This window comes from Dendrobates tinctorius, unplaced genomic scaffold (assembly GCF_039654945.1).
Source record: "Dendrobates tinctorius isolate UK_male_01 unplaced genomic scaffold, ASM3965494v1 ptg000001l, whole genome shotgun sequence".
NCBI lineage: Eukaryota > Metazoa > Chordata > Amphibia > Anura > Dendrobatidae > Dendrobates > Dendrobates tinctorius.
Window position 1 is genome coordinate 3789468 of NW_027361669.1, and position 15696 is coordinate 3805163.

The 15696-nt window shown below is 45.5% G+C and overlaps 1 protein-coding gene across 5 annotated transcripts in view; it reads right to left on the bottom strand.

The window, feature by feature from the left end:
- Positions 1–15696, bottom strand: part of LOC141046529 (E3 ubiquitin-protein ligase RNF14-like) — a 175849-nt gene that overhangs the window by 23090 nt on the left and 137063 nt on the right. For all 5 annotated transcript variants that reach the window (XM_073543530.1, XM_073541362.1, XM_073544268.1 and 2 more), the window contains one exon: positions 11698–12201. In XM_073543530.1, coding sequence (XP_073399631.1) covers positions 11698–12201 — 504 coding nt within the window. The remainder of the gene's footprint in view (positions 1–11697; positions 12202–15696) is intronic.

Below are 15696 nucleotides of genomic sequence, written 5' to 3' on the forward strand. Positions count from 1 at the left end.
CGGGGACTCCTCTCTCTTGAGTCCTGGCTCACTATCCAAGCTGCTGTTGTGCCCTCAAGTCTTAGATGGGAGCAGGGCATTTACAGCCTCCTACTCCTCTGGTGTCTGTTGCAGGACCGTTAGTATCTGTACAACCGTGGAGACCAGGCTCCAGTTCATGCGCTCACTATGAGGGAGCTCTCCTTTCCCAGCTCAACCTCCAGCTTCTCTCTACACATCTGCACACTTCACCCTCCGCAGACTAACTGACCACTCCTTCCTCTTGGCCCTCAGAGAGCACTCCTCCCCTTCATCCCGGTTCAGAGTTCCCCCTGCTGGCCTGGAGTGGAACTGTGTTGCATGCATGGATTGACTGCGAGAGAGACCCATCATTGCCTCCAAGCCTGGCATTACCCTCCCCTGGAGGAAGGCAAAGCCACTGTGGCGACCATACTCCTGGGGGGCCACAACAACATAAAGTACTGTAAGTCAAATATGTCCAGGAAAATAGGAAGAAAAACAGACCACTTGTGGATTCAAACTATGACCAACAAATAAAGTAGGTTCTAAAAATGTAAAGAGGTCCTATCACTTGCTAAAAAAATTTTAAATACCTTGAAAAAATCCCTGAGCTCCTGATTCTATTGCATTTTTCTATTTTCCATTGCGTCACTGCACCCAGTTTGTTGCCTTAGGAGCACAAAATGTAAAATCTCCCCTTACAGTTTCTTCAGTGTTCTTAGGAAGTATGGACCTTCAACCCTCCCAGACACTGCCAATCACAGCTCCGCATCTCACTTAGCAGTCTCAGACCCTGCTGAGTTATGATTGACAGCATCTGGGAGGGTAGCGTGAAAATGCTCATTCCTAGAGAAAAAAAATGCCCAGAACTAGCCTTTTGCTTTCACACACTGCGCTCCCAAGGCAACATATTTGAATATGTCTGCAATGGAATAACGCACAGCAAAATGTAAAATATTGTCAGAATCTTAGTGATTTCAAGCGCATTTATTAAGTAATTATCTCAATTTTTCCAGCATGTGAGAGGTCCTGCCATGTCCCATGATTTAGGAATCATACAGACAGTATTGTATTTCCTTGTGCTGCTGTTTGGTTGCTATACTACAAGGTTTGCCCTTTTTAGAAGTTTGTCCTTCTTCTCTGCCTTCAGCACTGATGTAACTCTGATGTCAGTAACTCCCCCCCCCCCCCCACTTCTTCCTCATTCTGTAGGTCAGCCATGTTAAGAAGCACACATGTCTGCATCTCTGGTTCAGAATAAGTTATTTTTACCTACTGTAATTGTGCATAACTGTGAGGGAGGTACAGGGCGGTAGTCATGGCTGACAGTATTTGCGTTAGTGTGCTCTGTCCTCCCGTCACATACATGTACTGGCCATAACACTGCATACCTGTGGCTTCTTCCCCAGCACCGTCAGGGTCCTATGTCTGTTTCTGGAGGTCTCCACCGTCTGGTTTTATACAAAATGAGCCACAGTCCATTTCAACTTTCAAACTGGTAAATTAATTGATTCTGGTACACAGCATATTCTTATTCTTTCCAGCATCAACATCAGGTTTCACAACGTGCAACTCCTTCTCTTTCCCTGTACTAAGCTCGCTTCCAGGATGGACTGCACCTTTCGATCCTACAGCATCCTCACTGTTCAGCCTTACTTCGTTAGCAGACTCCCTCAGCTGTTTTGCCCCAGTCCTGAGGGCATCAGCCCACGCAATAAGCTGCCACATAATGAGAGACCTGCCCGTACTGCTTAGTTTTCACCAACAACTGCAGTCCCACTAATACTGCACCGCTAGCACTGTTGCTGTTGCTCCTTCTGGTGAAAATCCTTGCCACGAACACTATATGGCTGGGCATTAATCTTCAGCAATGTTGCGCGACACGGTGTTGCCCGGGGCTAGTTTGCCTAAGTGAGTTGCATGGGTGCCCTGGCCCCAACTGACTTCTATAAGGAAGTCCTTACTACCTTATCCAGCGTTTCCCTCCTATCTTAACTATTTACACTACTATTCCTACCACTAAAATGTACCCCAATTTTGTGGCCAAACCTGGGTACTACACTCACCCTACCAGTATAATGACATTACACATATATTTATATACTAGTTGGCCCGTGCAAAATTTTTGCACATTGGTCGTCGGGGCGCAGGCAATTTCAGAAAAATCAAGCTGGTCAAATGTAAATGTTATTTCATGAGCTGATGAACACAGACAGGTATTTATATATGTAGATTGGTAATACAATAAATTGCTTTAATAAGTAGAGGCCAAAAAATGTTTTCTGGTTGAGGTGCCACCTGCAGGTCATTGTGTCTTTCTGCAGGTTTATGAAAATGAATGTTTAAACTGTATTTAGTGATAAAATCGTGAATGTGTGGTTTGTTTGGCTGTTTTAATATTTGTGTGTGTGTGTGTGGCGAAGTAATCAGCGAAAAGCAGTGCATGTTTACAAATGTGTTGGTAGTGTGCTTTGGGGTACTGTGGTGCCACCTGCAGTTCATTTTTTCTTACTGCAGGTTTATGAAAATTAATTGAAGACACCAAAGAAAAAAGAAGCAATAAAACCTCTGCTGTATGAAAATGGAATATTTTTTATTAAAGGGGTCATACCACAATAAGTCCACTGTGCCGTCAAATAACGCTGCGCTATCTGACGGCACAGTGGACTTATTGTGGTATGACCCCTTGAGGCTGGGTTCACATGTAGCGGAACTCTTGTGAAAATTACAGTGAGAATTCCGGAATTCCTTTCCGCGGGAAAATCGCATTTTAAATTCCCGTGATTTTCCCGCGGAAAAACTAGCATTTTGCAAGCGTAATTAGCTTGCAGAATTGCTAGCGTTTTCCAAGCGATCTGGAGCATCGCTTGGAGAACTGATTGGCAGGTTGGTCACACTCGTCAAACATAGTGTTTGACGAGTGTGACCAACTTTTTACTATTGAGGCCGCTTATGCGGCATCAATAGTAAAAGATAGAATGTAAAAAATAATAATAAAAAAAAAATATTGTTATTCTCACCTTCCGACATCCCGCGCAGCCTTCCCGCCTCTCTCCACGCTCCCAGTAATCCTTTGCGACAATTACCGCGATGACGTCTGTTCTCGCGGGATCACGACGTCTCACGGTCATTCGCGATGACATCGCGCGAATGACCGCGAGACTTTGTGATCCCGCGAGAACGGACGTCATCACTCGCAAAGGCTTAGGCCTGTTTCACATTTCAGTTTTTTCTGTCAGTCTAAATCCGCCAAAATAGCGGAAAACGGATCCGCAGGTGGACTGAGAGAAACGGGGGGACAGCGGATCGGCGGATGTAAGGATCCGCCGATCTTGCAAATTTAAAGGAACCACGGCAAGAAAAAATAATAATAATAATACCGGTCATCTTGCGGGATGGGGCTGGAGATCGCGCGGTCATCTTGCGCGATGTGGCTGGAGATCATGCGATCATCTCGCGGGATGTGACTGGAGGCCGCGTGATCATCTCGTGTGATGTGGCTGGAGATCGCGCTGTCATCTCGCGGGATGTGGCTGGAGATCGGGCGGTCATCTCGTGCGATGTGTGGAGGTTGCGGGTAGAGAGAGAGATATTTTCAACCAGCAGCGACAGTGTTTTCGGGGTTAAAAGGCAAAAATGCGGATCCGGACTGCGAAAAGTCTATGGGGAAAAAAACGGATCCACAAGGAAAATTGGCGGATCCTTTTTTTTTTTCACAAAACGGCGGATTTTGGCTGATTGTGAAAAACTGATGTGTGAAACAGGCCTTACTGGGACCGGGAGCGTGGAGAGAGGCGGGAAGGCTGCGCGGGACGTCGGAAGGTGAGAATACGGGTATGTGCACACGCTGCGGATTGGGGTGCAGATTTGGCAGCGCGGATTTTGTAAAATCCGCAGGTAAATCTGCAGGTCAAAAGACCTGCGGTTTTACCTGCGGATTGCTCTGCGGTTTTGCCCTGCGGTTTTTCATCTCCACAATGGAGGAGATGGCAAACCGCAGCGGAATCCACAGAAAGAATTGACATGTTTCAAAAACGCAGGAAAACCACACAGAAAAATCCGCACCGTCTGCACTGCGTTTTTTTATTCCCATAGGGAATAATGGTACTGTACACTGCAGCAAAAACTGCTGCGGACCCGCAGTGGCCAAATCTGCTGCGGAACCGCAGCAGAATCCGCAGCGTGTACACACACCCTTACAATATTTTAAATTCTATTTTTTACAGGGATATGGTACCCAAAGCCCGGAGGACGGTCTCCTCTCCTCCGGACCATGGGTACCATCCGCAAATGTTCTGCTTACTTTTCGCATGGTGGGCACAGCCACATGCGGAAAGTAAGCAGAACAATGCATTCCTATGGGTGCGGGATCGCCGCGATTCCGCGAAATTAATGAGCATGCTGCGTTTTTTACCGCGAAGCGATTCCGCTGCGGTAAAAACCGCAGCAATAGCACAGCATTGTGGAATCCCATAGGAATGCATGGGATGCTTATTTTTCGCGTTTTCGCGGCAAAATCGCGCGGTTAAAACCGCCGCGGAAACGCGAAAAAACTACCACGTGTGAACTCAACCGTACATTCGCTCTCTTTATCTTGGCTTTAATCTACTGACTTTTTGACGGTTCTATACCCCTGTTAGCTGCGCTATTTGTGCAGGACACTATACATTTGAGAGTGCACTAGGTGCTATAGTCAGTAGATATATATAAGTAAATAAAATATATGGCTTGGATATAAAATTTGGAGGTCTTTTTACCAGGTCCCTATATACATAATTCTGTAGCCTCAGATTTTTTATCTGTCTATGTCCTTCTACATTTACTCTTTTGTCTATATGATGTAATTTTTACAAAAAAATATTTGAATTAATAAAAAATATTCCATCTTCATACAACAGAGGTTTTATTGCTCCTTTTTTCTTTGGTGTCTTCAATTATTGGTACAGGAGTATACCTGTTACCTATTTGCTAGTATTGTGGCATTGGTGTTTTCAATTCGTGTTTTTTTGTGTTCAGGTTTATGAAAATTAATGTTTAAACTGTATTTTGTGATCAAATCATGGATGTATGGTTTGTTTGGCTATTTTCTTGCTGAAGAGGGCAAGTTTACCTTTCAAATGGTGTATCATTTGTGTGTGTGGGTGCAGTATGAACGGAGATACAAAGGAATAATCGAAAAACACTGTTTTTCAAATAATAGAATAGATTACATAGATATACAACATGGCTCAGATATATGTATACTCTATACATAGTCATTATTCATAATATATACATAACTATACACAAGGGATAATCAAATACACGTATGTACAAAGAAGTAGGACAGTAATCTTCTTAAAGGGGAATGAACATATATAGAGGGTGGGCCATTTATATGAATACACCTAAATAAAATGGGAATGGTTGGTGATGTCAACTTCCTGTTTGTGGCATATTAGTATATGGGAGGGGGGAAACTTTTCAAGATGGGTGGTGACCATGGCGGCCATTTTAAGTTGGCCAATTTGGATCCAACTTATATTTTTTCAATGGGAAGAAGGTCATGTGACACATCAAACTTATTGAGAATTTCACAAGAAAAACAATGATATGCTTGGTTTTAACATAACTTTATTCTTTCATGAGTTACTTACAAGTTTATGACCACTTATAAAATGTGTTCAAAGTGCTGCCCATTGTGTTGGACTGTCAATGCAACCCTCTTCTCCCACTCTGGTATGGTGGCAATCGGAGTTGTAGTTTTTGGGGTTGATTTCAACTGTGTAATGCTAGCTGGCCTCAAGCTCAAGAGTTAGGAATGGAGAGGCATCTACCAGACACCCTCATTACTAACCCACTAAGTTAAAATAAAAAAACACAGATGAAAGAAATGTTTATCTCAAGGTCTTAAAACCCTGACAAAATTACAGCCATGTGCATTTTTTTCTAAGAAATTTTAGTCTGCTGAGAGAAAATATGTGTTTGGTGTTCTGGTGATTGCCCAGCTACTTAGCTGATATGTCTGCTCCTGATCCCTGCCAGACATACTTTGTGCTTCCTGGTGAGTGTTAGCCTGATTCTGTTGCTCTAAGTTCTGATCTTCTGCTGTTTGACTCTTTGGACCGTGTTCTGACTATCCCTTTGTCTTGTCCTTTGGCTTTTGAACCACTATCTCTTGTTATTGACCCTGGACCATGACCTGACTTATGCGTTCGTCTTTTCCCTTGGTTATCTACTCTGTTGGTATTGACCCTGGAATGTCTGACTCTTCTGACTGTCTGTCTGTGAGTTGTGACTATCGTCCCACCATCTTGTTGTTGCGTCGCATATGAGGCGGTGAATGGGAAGGCAGAAGTGACGCTGCAGCGCAGACAGGTGAGCAGCAGCAGTGTGATAACTCCAAAAGCGCATACACACTGCCCGCACTTTCAGCAGCAGCTCTGACATATATGGGTAATTTTTAAGGAAGCTCTGCACCACCAAATTCAGCACATGGGCCAGGCAAGGGAAGTGTGTCAAACTAGCTAGGCCCATAGCTGCTACGAGATTTCACCCATCATCACACACAACACCAGGCTGGGCTTGAGGTTAACCGGCACCAACCACCATCCACAGATCCTTTGCAATGTGGGATTTGTCCCCCAAGCACATGAGTTTCAGATGGTGCAGGTCTTACTGTGACCGGATGAGGAGGCGGTGGAGGAAACAGAGTAAGAGGAGGAGGCAACATGGACAGAGAAACGTACAGCAATACTCCGTGGTGGAAGGACATGTGCTATAACACCTTCCACCACTGTAAAAGCCACCACATCATTTACCCAGTGGGTAGTGTAAGGTTCCACCATGTGAGTGGACGGTGATTACTCACTTTGCAAGTCTTTGAGGTAAACACTGGCACGCTCAGGGTTAAAGTGAAGTAATTCAGTTTATTACTAAGACAGTTCCATCAGCCATTTCACTGTCTATTAAACATCCAGCTTTAACACATGAATACAGTCTCTCACTGACCCCGGTCAGTATAATACGGACACCTGTCCGTTACCTGCTGGTGTCGGCCACACAGGTTCCCAGGTCCCTCTTGTCCTCAGAGGTATCCGTAAGCATGAAACAAAATACAGTATTTTCCTGAAACGTACTTCTCACTGACCCCGGTCAGTATAACACATGGTTGTCAAGACCGTTACCTGTTGGATGGCCACACAGGTTCTCGAATTCCTCTTGTCCTCAGAGGCATCCAATAATTGTCCATTCACACACAGTCTCTTTCTGACCCCGGTCAGTATCACATGGTTTTCAAGACCGTTACCTGTTAGCCACGCAGGTTCCCAGATCCCTCTTACCACAGAGACATCCTGGACACATTTCTCTCTGACCCCGGTCAGTATCACACGGTTTTCAAGACCGCCCGCTCCTTTTGGTTTGGACTCGCCATCACAGCTTCCCCAGGCTATGCGACGTCCGAGCCTGGAACATGGGTGCTCTGTCTGGGCTGACAGACTCCAACACACTCCCTCACATGTGCAACACACCTGCCTTAGATAGCTGTAACCACTCCCAGTTACCTATCACATGGCTAGTCACATGATCATGACCTCATCACAGTTCCTGCAGATTCACAACCACACACATATCTCTTCAGCCAAAACGGGGTACAGTGAGCCCCCTCACCACAGTGTGTGGTACATGGGTAGCCAGACCCTCCCAAATCTCATAGCTACCCATAGCCCGGACCCAAATGTGAACAGCAACTACTTAAAAATCTACGTTCACTTAAGAAAAACACTCGGGGCTACATCACAGGGAGCTACCATCCCTGTGACACATACCTTCCATTAACCACTTGACCACCAGTCACACCACAGTGGTTAGAGAGATTTTCCCCCATGCAGGAAAGCCACCATCATCAGTTTTTAAAACTGTCTGTCTCCATCAATCAAAATGGCAGCAATTCAAAGGCCAGGAATTTTGAAGCCCTGTCATTCAGGACCTTGGCTTATGGGTGGTTGGGGGGGTATATCCTCTTTCTCTCCATTGTTTTGGGCATGGAGAGCTGAACACTTCCAATGGGACGGTGTGGAGAAGCTCGGTAACACTGCTGGTGTTGGTAGTACTGTCACATCCACTCTTTGTGGGGAGGCATGTGGCTCTGTTGAGACCTCAACCAAAGAGGGAGCAGGAGGAGGCTCAGATTTGTCATGCTTTTTAAAGGTGTGTACTTCACTGTACCTCGTGCTTGGAATTCAGATGCTTCATCATGCAGGTGATGCTCAGGTTCAAAAGATGTATGCCTTACTTCAGGCTCTAACGGCTCAGCATGAAAGCGATCCATGTTTTGTCATCAGCACATTGCCTGAAGAAATACTACGCCAGGGAGCTCCTTTCATCCGGCTTTGGTTTATTCATTTCCTTGGCGCGTTGGGCAGTTATGCCAACGTACTTGCTAGGGGTCATGCACTGTGATTTTGCACCCTGCTCCCTCTTTTGCTGTGCTGCCTAGGCAGTGTGAGCACCTCGTCTTCCTCTGAACTGTCTAGGGCATCATCATCCCCAGCCTCATTTTTCACCCACTCCTCACCACTGCCCTCCTTGTCAGTCTGCACACTGTAGAAAGACACAGCAGTTGGCACCTGAGTTTCGTCATCATCTGAGATATGATGTGGTGGTCCACTTACCATGTGCATTAGCCCTCCTATGTACTCATCCTCCAGCATAACAAGTGGTTGGGCATCAGTGCATTCGGTCTCTTCAACGTCTGGGGCAGGGCCAGACGGATGAGCCATGGAACCCCAGCCAATGGAGTCATCAAAAAGCAGAAGCGATTGCTGCATGACTTTGAGCTCAGACTGTTTGGTTGATATGCAAGGGCGTGAGAGTAACAAAACTGTCCATGGCCTCACCATTTGGCCAGCATTACTTGGGCGAAATGATGCAGAACGTCCAGTTGCTGTGGGCACCTGAGGAAGGTATTTCACTTGGGCGTGTAATAGGCACAGATCGGCCATGTCAACTCCTGCAGCAGCTACATCACCACCAGCATCACCACAACCATGTCTCCTATTTGATGCTCTCCTTATGTTTTTTCCCCTAAAATAGTTCCCAGTATAGAAGAGGCTGGATTAGGGCACTCTGCATCAGGTTGTACAGGAAGTAGGTACTAGGCTGGTACAGCATGCTCCACCAGGCTGTTCTGGCACTCTAAACATTGTGTTAGGGCATTCTATACAATGCTGTTAGGGCATTCTACACCAGGTTATTATGGCATGTTGCACCAGGCTGTTATGACGAAAAAACGGATTACCCATGGACCAAACATGTGACTTGCGAGAAATATGCACCGGTGTCCTGGCAATTCAGGTCCCTATACTGTAAAATCACACTGACAGGTTAAAAAAGAATAGATAAAATACTATGTATACACATAGTATAGGTATACATATATATATAGTATATATATGTCACTAAAATATATATATTGTAAGGTAGCGCTTGTCGTTAAGGTAGGGGATGCTCACTAGGCAGCCGATAAACCAGGTCTGGCACAGGTTTCTCAACATAACTCAGTCCATTTGGTTTATTATGCAGCATAAACCAAAGCAATATGCAACAGAAAGTTCATATCAAACAGCATAGCGTCCATGACAGAGCTCCACTCTGTTAATCCTGTGGTCACACAGGCTTTGCTATGTCCGGTACGCAGGCTCTCTAGCCTCACAGTTATATCCCCTGTCCGTGTTACCTCATAGCTGCTTCTCAGTGCAGACGTTCATTCCCTCTCCTGGGAACTCTCAGACATGTGCAGCCATGATACACAGCATTTCCACATGCACTCCGGAAGGCAGACACATCTCCCTCAGCACGTCAGCCAGGCGAGACCTTCCATACGGACCAACCGGGTCCAAGCACTCACTCATGTGACCTACCCTGGCCACCTTATATGGTCTGTAGCCACGCCCACCGGATCACATGGCTATGACCTCATCACAGGTCCTTCAACCATTCATACACACACTTTACTATGGCATTTTACACACCCACCCCTAGGTGGGTTCATATGTGATTGATCCCACCCGTCTCATCAATCACCTGAAGGCTTTTCCCTAACACATTGGAACAAAAGTTCAGCTCTGCTGATCAGCACATAATCAAGCCTTCATCCCAAGGCCACCCACCTTGGGATACATAATGGTCATTTAGGACCCTGCTCCTGTTACCACTCTGGACATGGCTATCCGTCCGTCCTGGGACACCCACACAGCGCCCTCTAGCGGACACAGTGGTCACTACACCACAATATATATATATATATTTCAGAGAGATATATGTAGTAGAATCGGTTAAAATTCAATTACCGGCTTCTGTAAAATCATTACAGAACCCGATATGAAATGACACATGGTTTACATACAGTGAACCATTTCATTTCACTTAGATTTATATATGTCTTTGACTCTTAATTATATAAGTGTATGTGTGTAAAATTTGGGACATGTAGGTGTTAAATTAACAGGTACATTTCTGGAAAAATATTGCATGGGCTCCCGCGCAATTTTCTCCGCCAGAGAAGGAAAGCCAGTGACTGAGGGCTGATATTAATAGCCTAGGAAGGGACCATGGTTATTGCCCTTTCTGGATACAAACATCTGCCCCCCAGCCACACCATCTGTAAGATACGCCTTTTCTGGCACTTAGCCTCTCTATTCCCACTGCCTTTAGCGATGATAATATATGGGTTAATAAGGGGTTAATGTCACCTTGCAATTGAAAGGTGACATTAAGCCGATTTAATAATGGAGAGGTGTCAATAAGACATCTATCCATTATTAATCCAATAGCAGGAAGGGGTTAAAAAATACACACAGACATTAATTAGAAAATATTTTAATGAAATAATGACAGTTTTTGACCAAATTTATTACACAGCCAATCCAACTGAAGCCATCGTTCTCCTGTAAAAAAAAAATGTTAAAAAAAAAAAAAGCAATAATATTGGGATCCATTATATGTCCATTATGCAAGCAGGGGAGAAAATCTCGCCATACGGATGTCACGTGGATGTCACACGGATGCTTAGATGCGAGAAAATCGCATCCTCGCATTGCACACGGATGACATACGGATCACTGTTCAGGGAACATTTGTGCAATTCTTGGCTGTGAAAAACTGACTTTTTTTATATGTTGTGTGTGCCCAGCGCTCTTACTACTGTCCATGTTGTATTCTAGACTTAGTTGTTCCCAGTTCCTACTAGAAGTAAAAATGGTAGAAAGGTGTGGGGAGAACAGTCGGGCTAAATATTGTCAGCTTTGGCTATGTTCCCATGATGAGCATTTGGTGAGTTTTTGATGTTGCAGATTTTTTGCACCTAAATAAGTAAATTAGGTTACTTTTTTTGGTTACAATTTTTATCATTTTTGACGCTGAGGTTTTTTTTCTCTTTTTGATATGTCATGTTTTGTGGTGCTTCCTAAAACTCAAGAGTATCATCAAGAGAAATTGACATGTTGTGGATTTGAAACACACACCGCAGGACAGTTTACATCAGTTTACACTGAGTAAAAAAGAAGCACAGTGGGCATGAGATTTCCATAAGACACTGACAGCCAAAATATGCGTCATCAAAAGACTACTTTATCTGTGGTGAAGCTATACTAGGTATAAAATGCAAATTCTTTGTTAAAACGCTCCAATTTTTTTTACCAGAAAGCCCTCACTTACCTGAGCTGGTGTTGCAACAGATTTGCACTTAGGTTCGGGGCAGTTAAGTGCATGAACTTGTCCGTCCTTAATCTGGATTTCAAAGTAGTCTCTGAGACAGCTGTTACAGTACACATGCTGGCAGTCCTTAAAGTGGGTGCACTCACTACCCAGCTTCTCCATAAAACAGATATTGCACAAGAACGGTTTACTATCAAAAACCTTCTTCTCCTGAGCTTCACTGAAGACCAAGATGTACTTGACCAGGGCCGACACTGACTGCACGTCCTGTATGGCCCGTTTGTCAAATGAACCTCTTTCCAATAAGACCCCATCAGCAGGGGTCTTTTCAGGGGGTTGCATACGGTTCTGTAAGCCATTGCTAGACACCTCAATTTCATATGGAGATTTGATATTCAAGAAATCAAGTGTCTCTTCCTTCAGGAATTGAATCCATGGGAACAAGACAACACATCCACTGTTCTCCTCCCATAGATCATCTAGACGCTGACATAACAGAGTGAGCTGAAATAATAAAAATAAGGAAAATAAGCACAAATATAATATTAAATTAAAAATACTTATGTAGTCTAACAATATAAATTTTCATTCACATGGGTACAAGGAGGTATAGAAAGGTTTATTTTCTCAGTCTAGCTATGGCTGGCACAATGATACAGCTGCCTATATTCATACATACTGTATGGTGCACCGTACACTAAAATGATAGTATTGGTAAATGTGTGTAATTGGGTTTGAGAGATTACTTTTTTAATTGAATTCTAATGAAGCATTAAAGAATAAAAACTGGGAGGGGGGGCATAGACTGGCAGCTGATGGCACCATCAGCATAATCTTGGAGCTCTGTGATCCCCAGCTTTAAAGCAGCTCACACAACAGCACACAGGCAAGCTAACAACCCAAAATCCCCTGCACCAGACTCCCCACCTCAGATGCCACAACCCAGGCGTACCAGAGGTCAGAAACGGCCCTCACCTATGAAGCTGACAGACTTCTTCCCCAGGGACCCACATGCTGCAGCAGCAGAGAAGTCGTCGTCCAGGGCCTCCTCACACAGAAGCTCACAGGTACTACCTGTAGGGAGAGGAGGAGACGCTGGGGAGGCAGAATCTGCAGATATACCCCTTACTAAAAGAGCAATGGAGTTGTTAGCGTAGCTGGTCTGGAGCCGGAATCTCCAGGAGTGGACCCTCTGGGCCGTGGCACCGAGGGGCCCCAGGCGAGCTGCCAGGTGGAACCGACCCCTATACAGGGACCGTTAGGAGCAGGCCCAGGGGCTCGAGTACCACGGTAGCCGGTGCCGAGTTGGGCGGCTCAGGATGGACTGGAGTAGGAGTGTGGGACTGAAGTGTAGATGGCACAACAGAACTGGCACACAGAAGACAGGAGTGGAGTAAGACTGTAGACTGGAACGTGGAGGGACAGAAGTGTGAATGACAGGACGGAGCTGGAACACAGGAGCCAGGAATGGAGTAAGAGAGTAGACTGGAACGTGGAGGGATGGCTGGAGCAGGAACACAGGAGACAGGATTAGAGGAGGACGGAAGGACTGAAGCAGGATGGAATTGGAACACCAGAGGCCGGACTGGAGTAGGACGGAAGGACTGGAGCAGGATGGAACAGGAACACCGGAAGCAGGACTGGAGTAGGACGGAAGGACTGGAGCAGGATGGAACAGGAACACCAGAGGCAGGACTGGAGTAGGACGGCAGGACTGGAGCAGGATGGAACAGGAACACCGGAGACAGGACTGGAGTAGGACGGCAGGACTGGGGCAGGATGGGACAGGAACACTGGAGGCAGGACTGGAGTGCAGCAGGGGAGACTGATAGCAGGACTGCGAGGCTGCTGTTGGGAGAACATGAGAACGGGAGTGTGAGACTGCAGAGAGCACACAAAGAAGCGGGGCCCAGTGTGCTAGAAAACACAACGATCAGGCACCTCCCTCAGGGGGAAGCAGCCTGATATGCCCGTCTGGTCTGCCATTGGTCTGGGGTGCTTCCGGGTCAGGGCACAGCTGGAGCACAAGAGGCAGAAGGCGCATGCGCATTGCATGCAGAGACGCCGTCGGCTGCGCGCCTGTCAGAGGTGACCGCTGTGGCCGTCGGGCGGCGGGAGGCGGCGGCGTGGGAGCGATGGTCGGGTGAGTATGCAGAGACGGCGTGGGAGCGGAGGCCGGGTGAGTATGTCGGCACGGTGTGACAGAAGTCTCTACTGGCTTCTCTGAGGAAATCTCTGCAGGCTGACCTGAGGGTGATGGTGGAAGATCTTAAAGGGGAAATATCATCTCTGGGTGAATGCACAGACCACCTTGAATCCAAAATGACTGAGCTCACTAAATCACATAACAGCCTGATTGATGAGCATGAAGCCCTAAAAGAAGAGATGATTGTAGTTAGGAATAAGAACTGGGATCTGGAAGATAGGTCCCATAGGAATAATGTTAAGATCTGGGGAATCCCATAGTCCATCTCAGACTGGGATCTGCCTAAGTTCTTTGATAAATCCCTGGGGAAGTGCTACCAGAATTGGAGCCACATGAACTAATAGTTGATCGCATTCACAGAGAACCCAAACCAAAAGCCTTAATCCCCAAGAGATGTTTTGGCAAGAATACACTTTGTGGGCTCTAAAGAAGCCTTTATGCAAGCTCTAAGGAAAAGACCTGCTATCCCAGAGGCATTCCAGCGTCTCTTTTCTCTGACCTATCAGCTGGGACACTTGCCAAAAGAAGGGAAACCATGCACTTCGGCTTTAATGAAAGAGGACATAAGATACAGTTGGGGCTTCCCAGTAAAGCTGATAATTCACAGAGAAGACAACCACATCTGCTTATTCCCACCCCAGGCAGAGAAATTGCTACTTTCATGGGGAATTACCCCTGTGAAGGATCAGGAGTATCCGCGATCCCCAAATATCAACCATCCCCGGAACAGGGCTATGTAATCAGTAAGCCAAACCTCCGACTCCAACTCCGACTCCTCGGTTTCCATGACTCCAACTCCAACTCCACATCTCAGACACCGACTCCCTCATACCAGGGCTGTGGAGTCAGTAAGCCAAACCTCCGACTCCCAACTCCAACTTCTCAATTTCCATGACACCGACTTCGACTCTAACTCCGACTCCACCAAAATGGACTCTGACTCCACGACTCCGACTCTGACTCCATAGCCCTGCCCCAGAAGAAGCTGAACCCAGAATGGAATACGGTCAGACTCTATGACCCACTCACTTGAATGGCATATGTGTGCTTGCACCTTTCTTTTTGCTTGACATATGGAGCATGCTCCACTTGTTGTATTGACTGATCATTGTTTTGATCTTCCCCCAATATAGAAGGTTTACTTCTATTACTGAACATTTGACTGTTTTTTCTTTTTGCACTTTTTTCTTTTTTTTTTTTTTCCTTTTTTCTTATTCTCCTTCCCTACACAAGCCTAAGGATGTCCCATACTGCCCTCTCATGGTCATAGAATGCATTTACTGTTTGTTTGCAGGACTTTTCTCCACTAAAATTTATTGTTCTTAATAATGCCACTATTAGTTATATTTTGCATACTCTGTTTAACTGAATTCTTTCTTATATATATAAGATATGAATATTAGAATAATGTCTCTTAATGTGAAGGGATTAAATTCCCCGTGTATGCGGTCCCACCTGTGCAAAGTGATCCACAAAATGGCAGCAGATGTGATCTGTATCCAAGAAACTCATCTACTGGAACCAGACACACATAGATTAAACAATGATTGTCTTGTCCTCACTAATTGAAGCAGACTTCAAGTAGCTATACAGGCAGCTAAACCACTATACCGGGGTCCAATAAGGAGACTGTAGGTTAAATCTGTATTTTATTGAACGTGGTGGTATATTGATGCGGTGAAACTACAATACACACATATATATACACTGAATCAATACAGGGTACATCAGGGATACATAATATACATAATACATTACAAATCAACATTTGCACTAATAGCTAACCAGGGGAA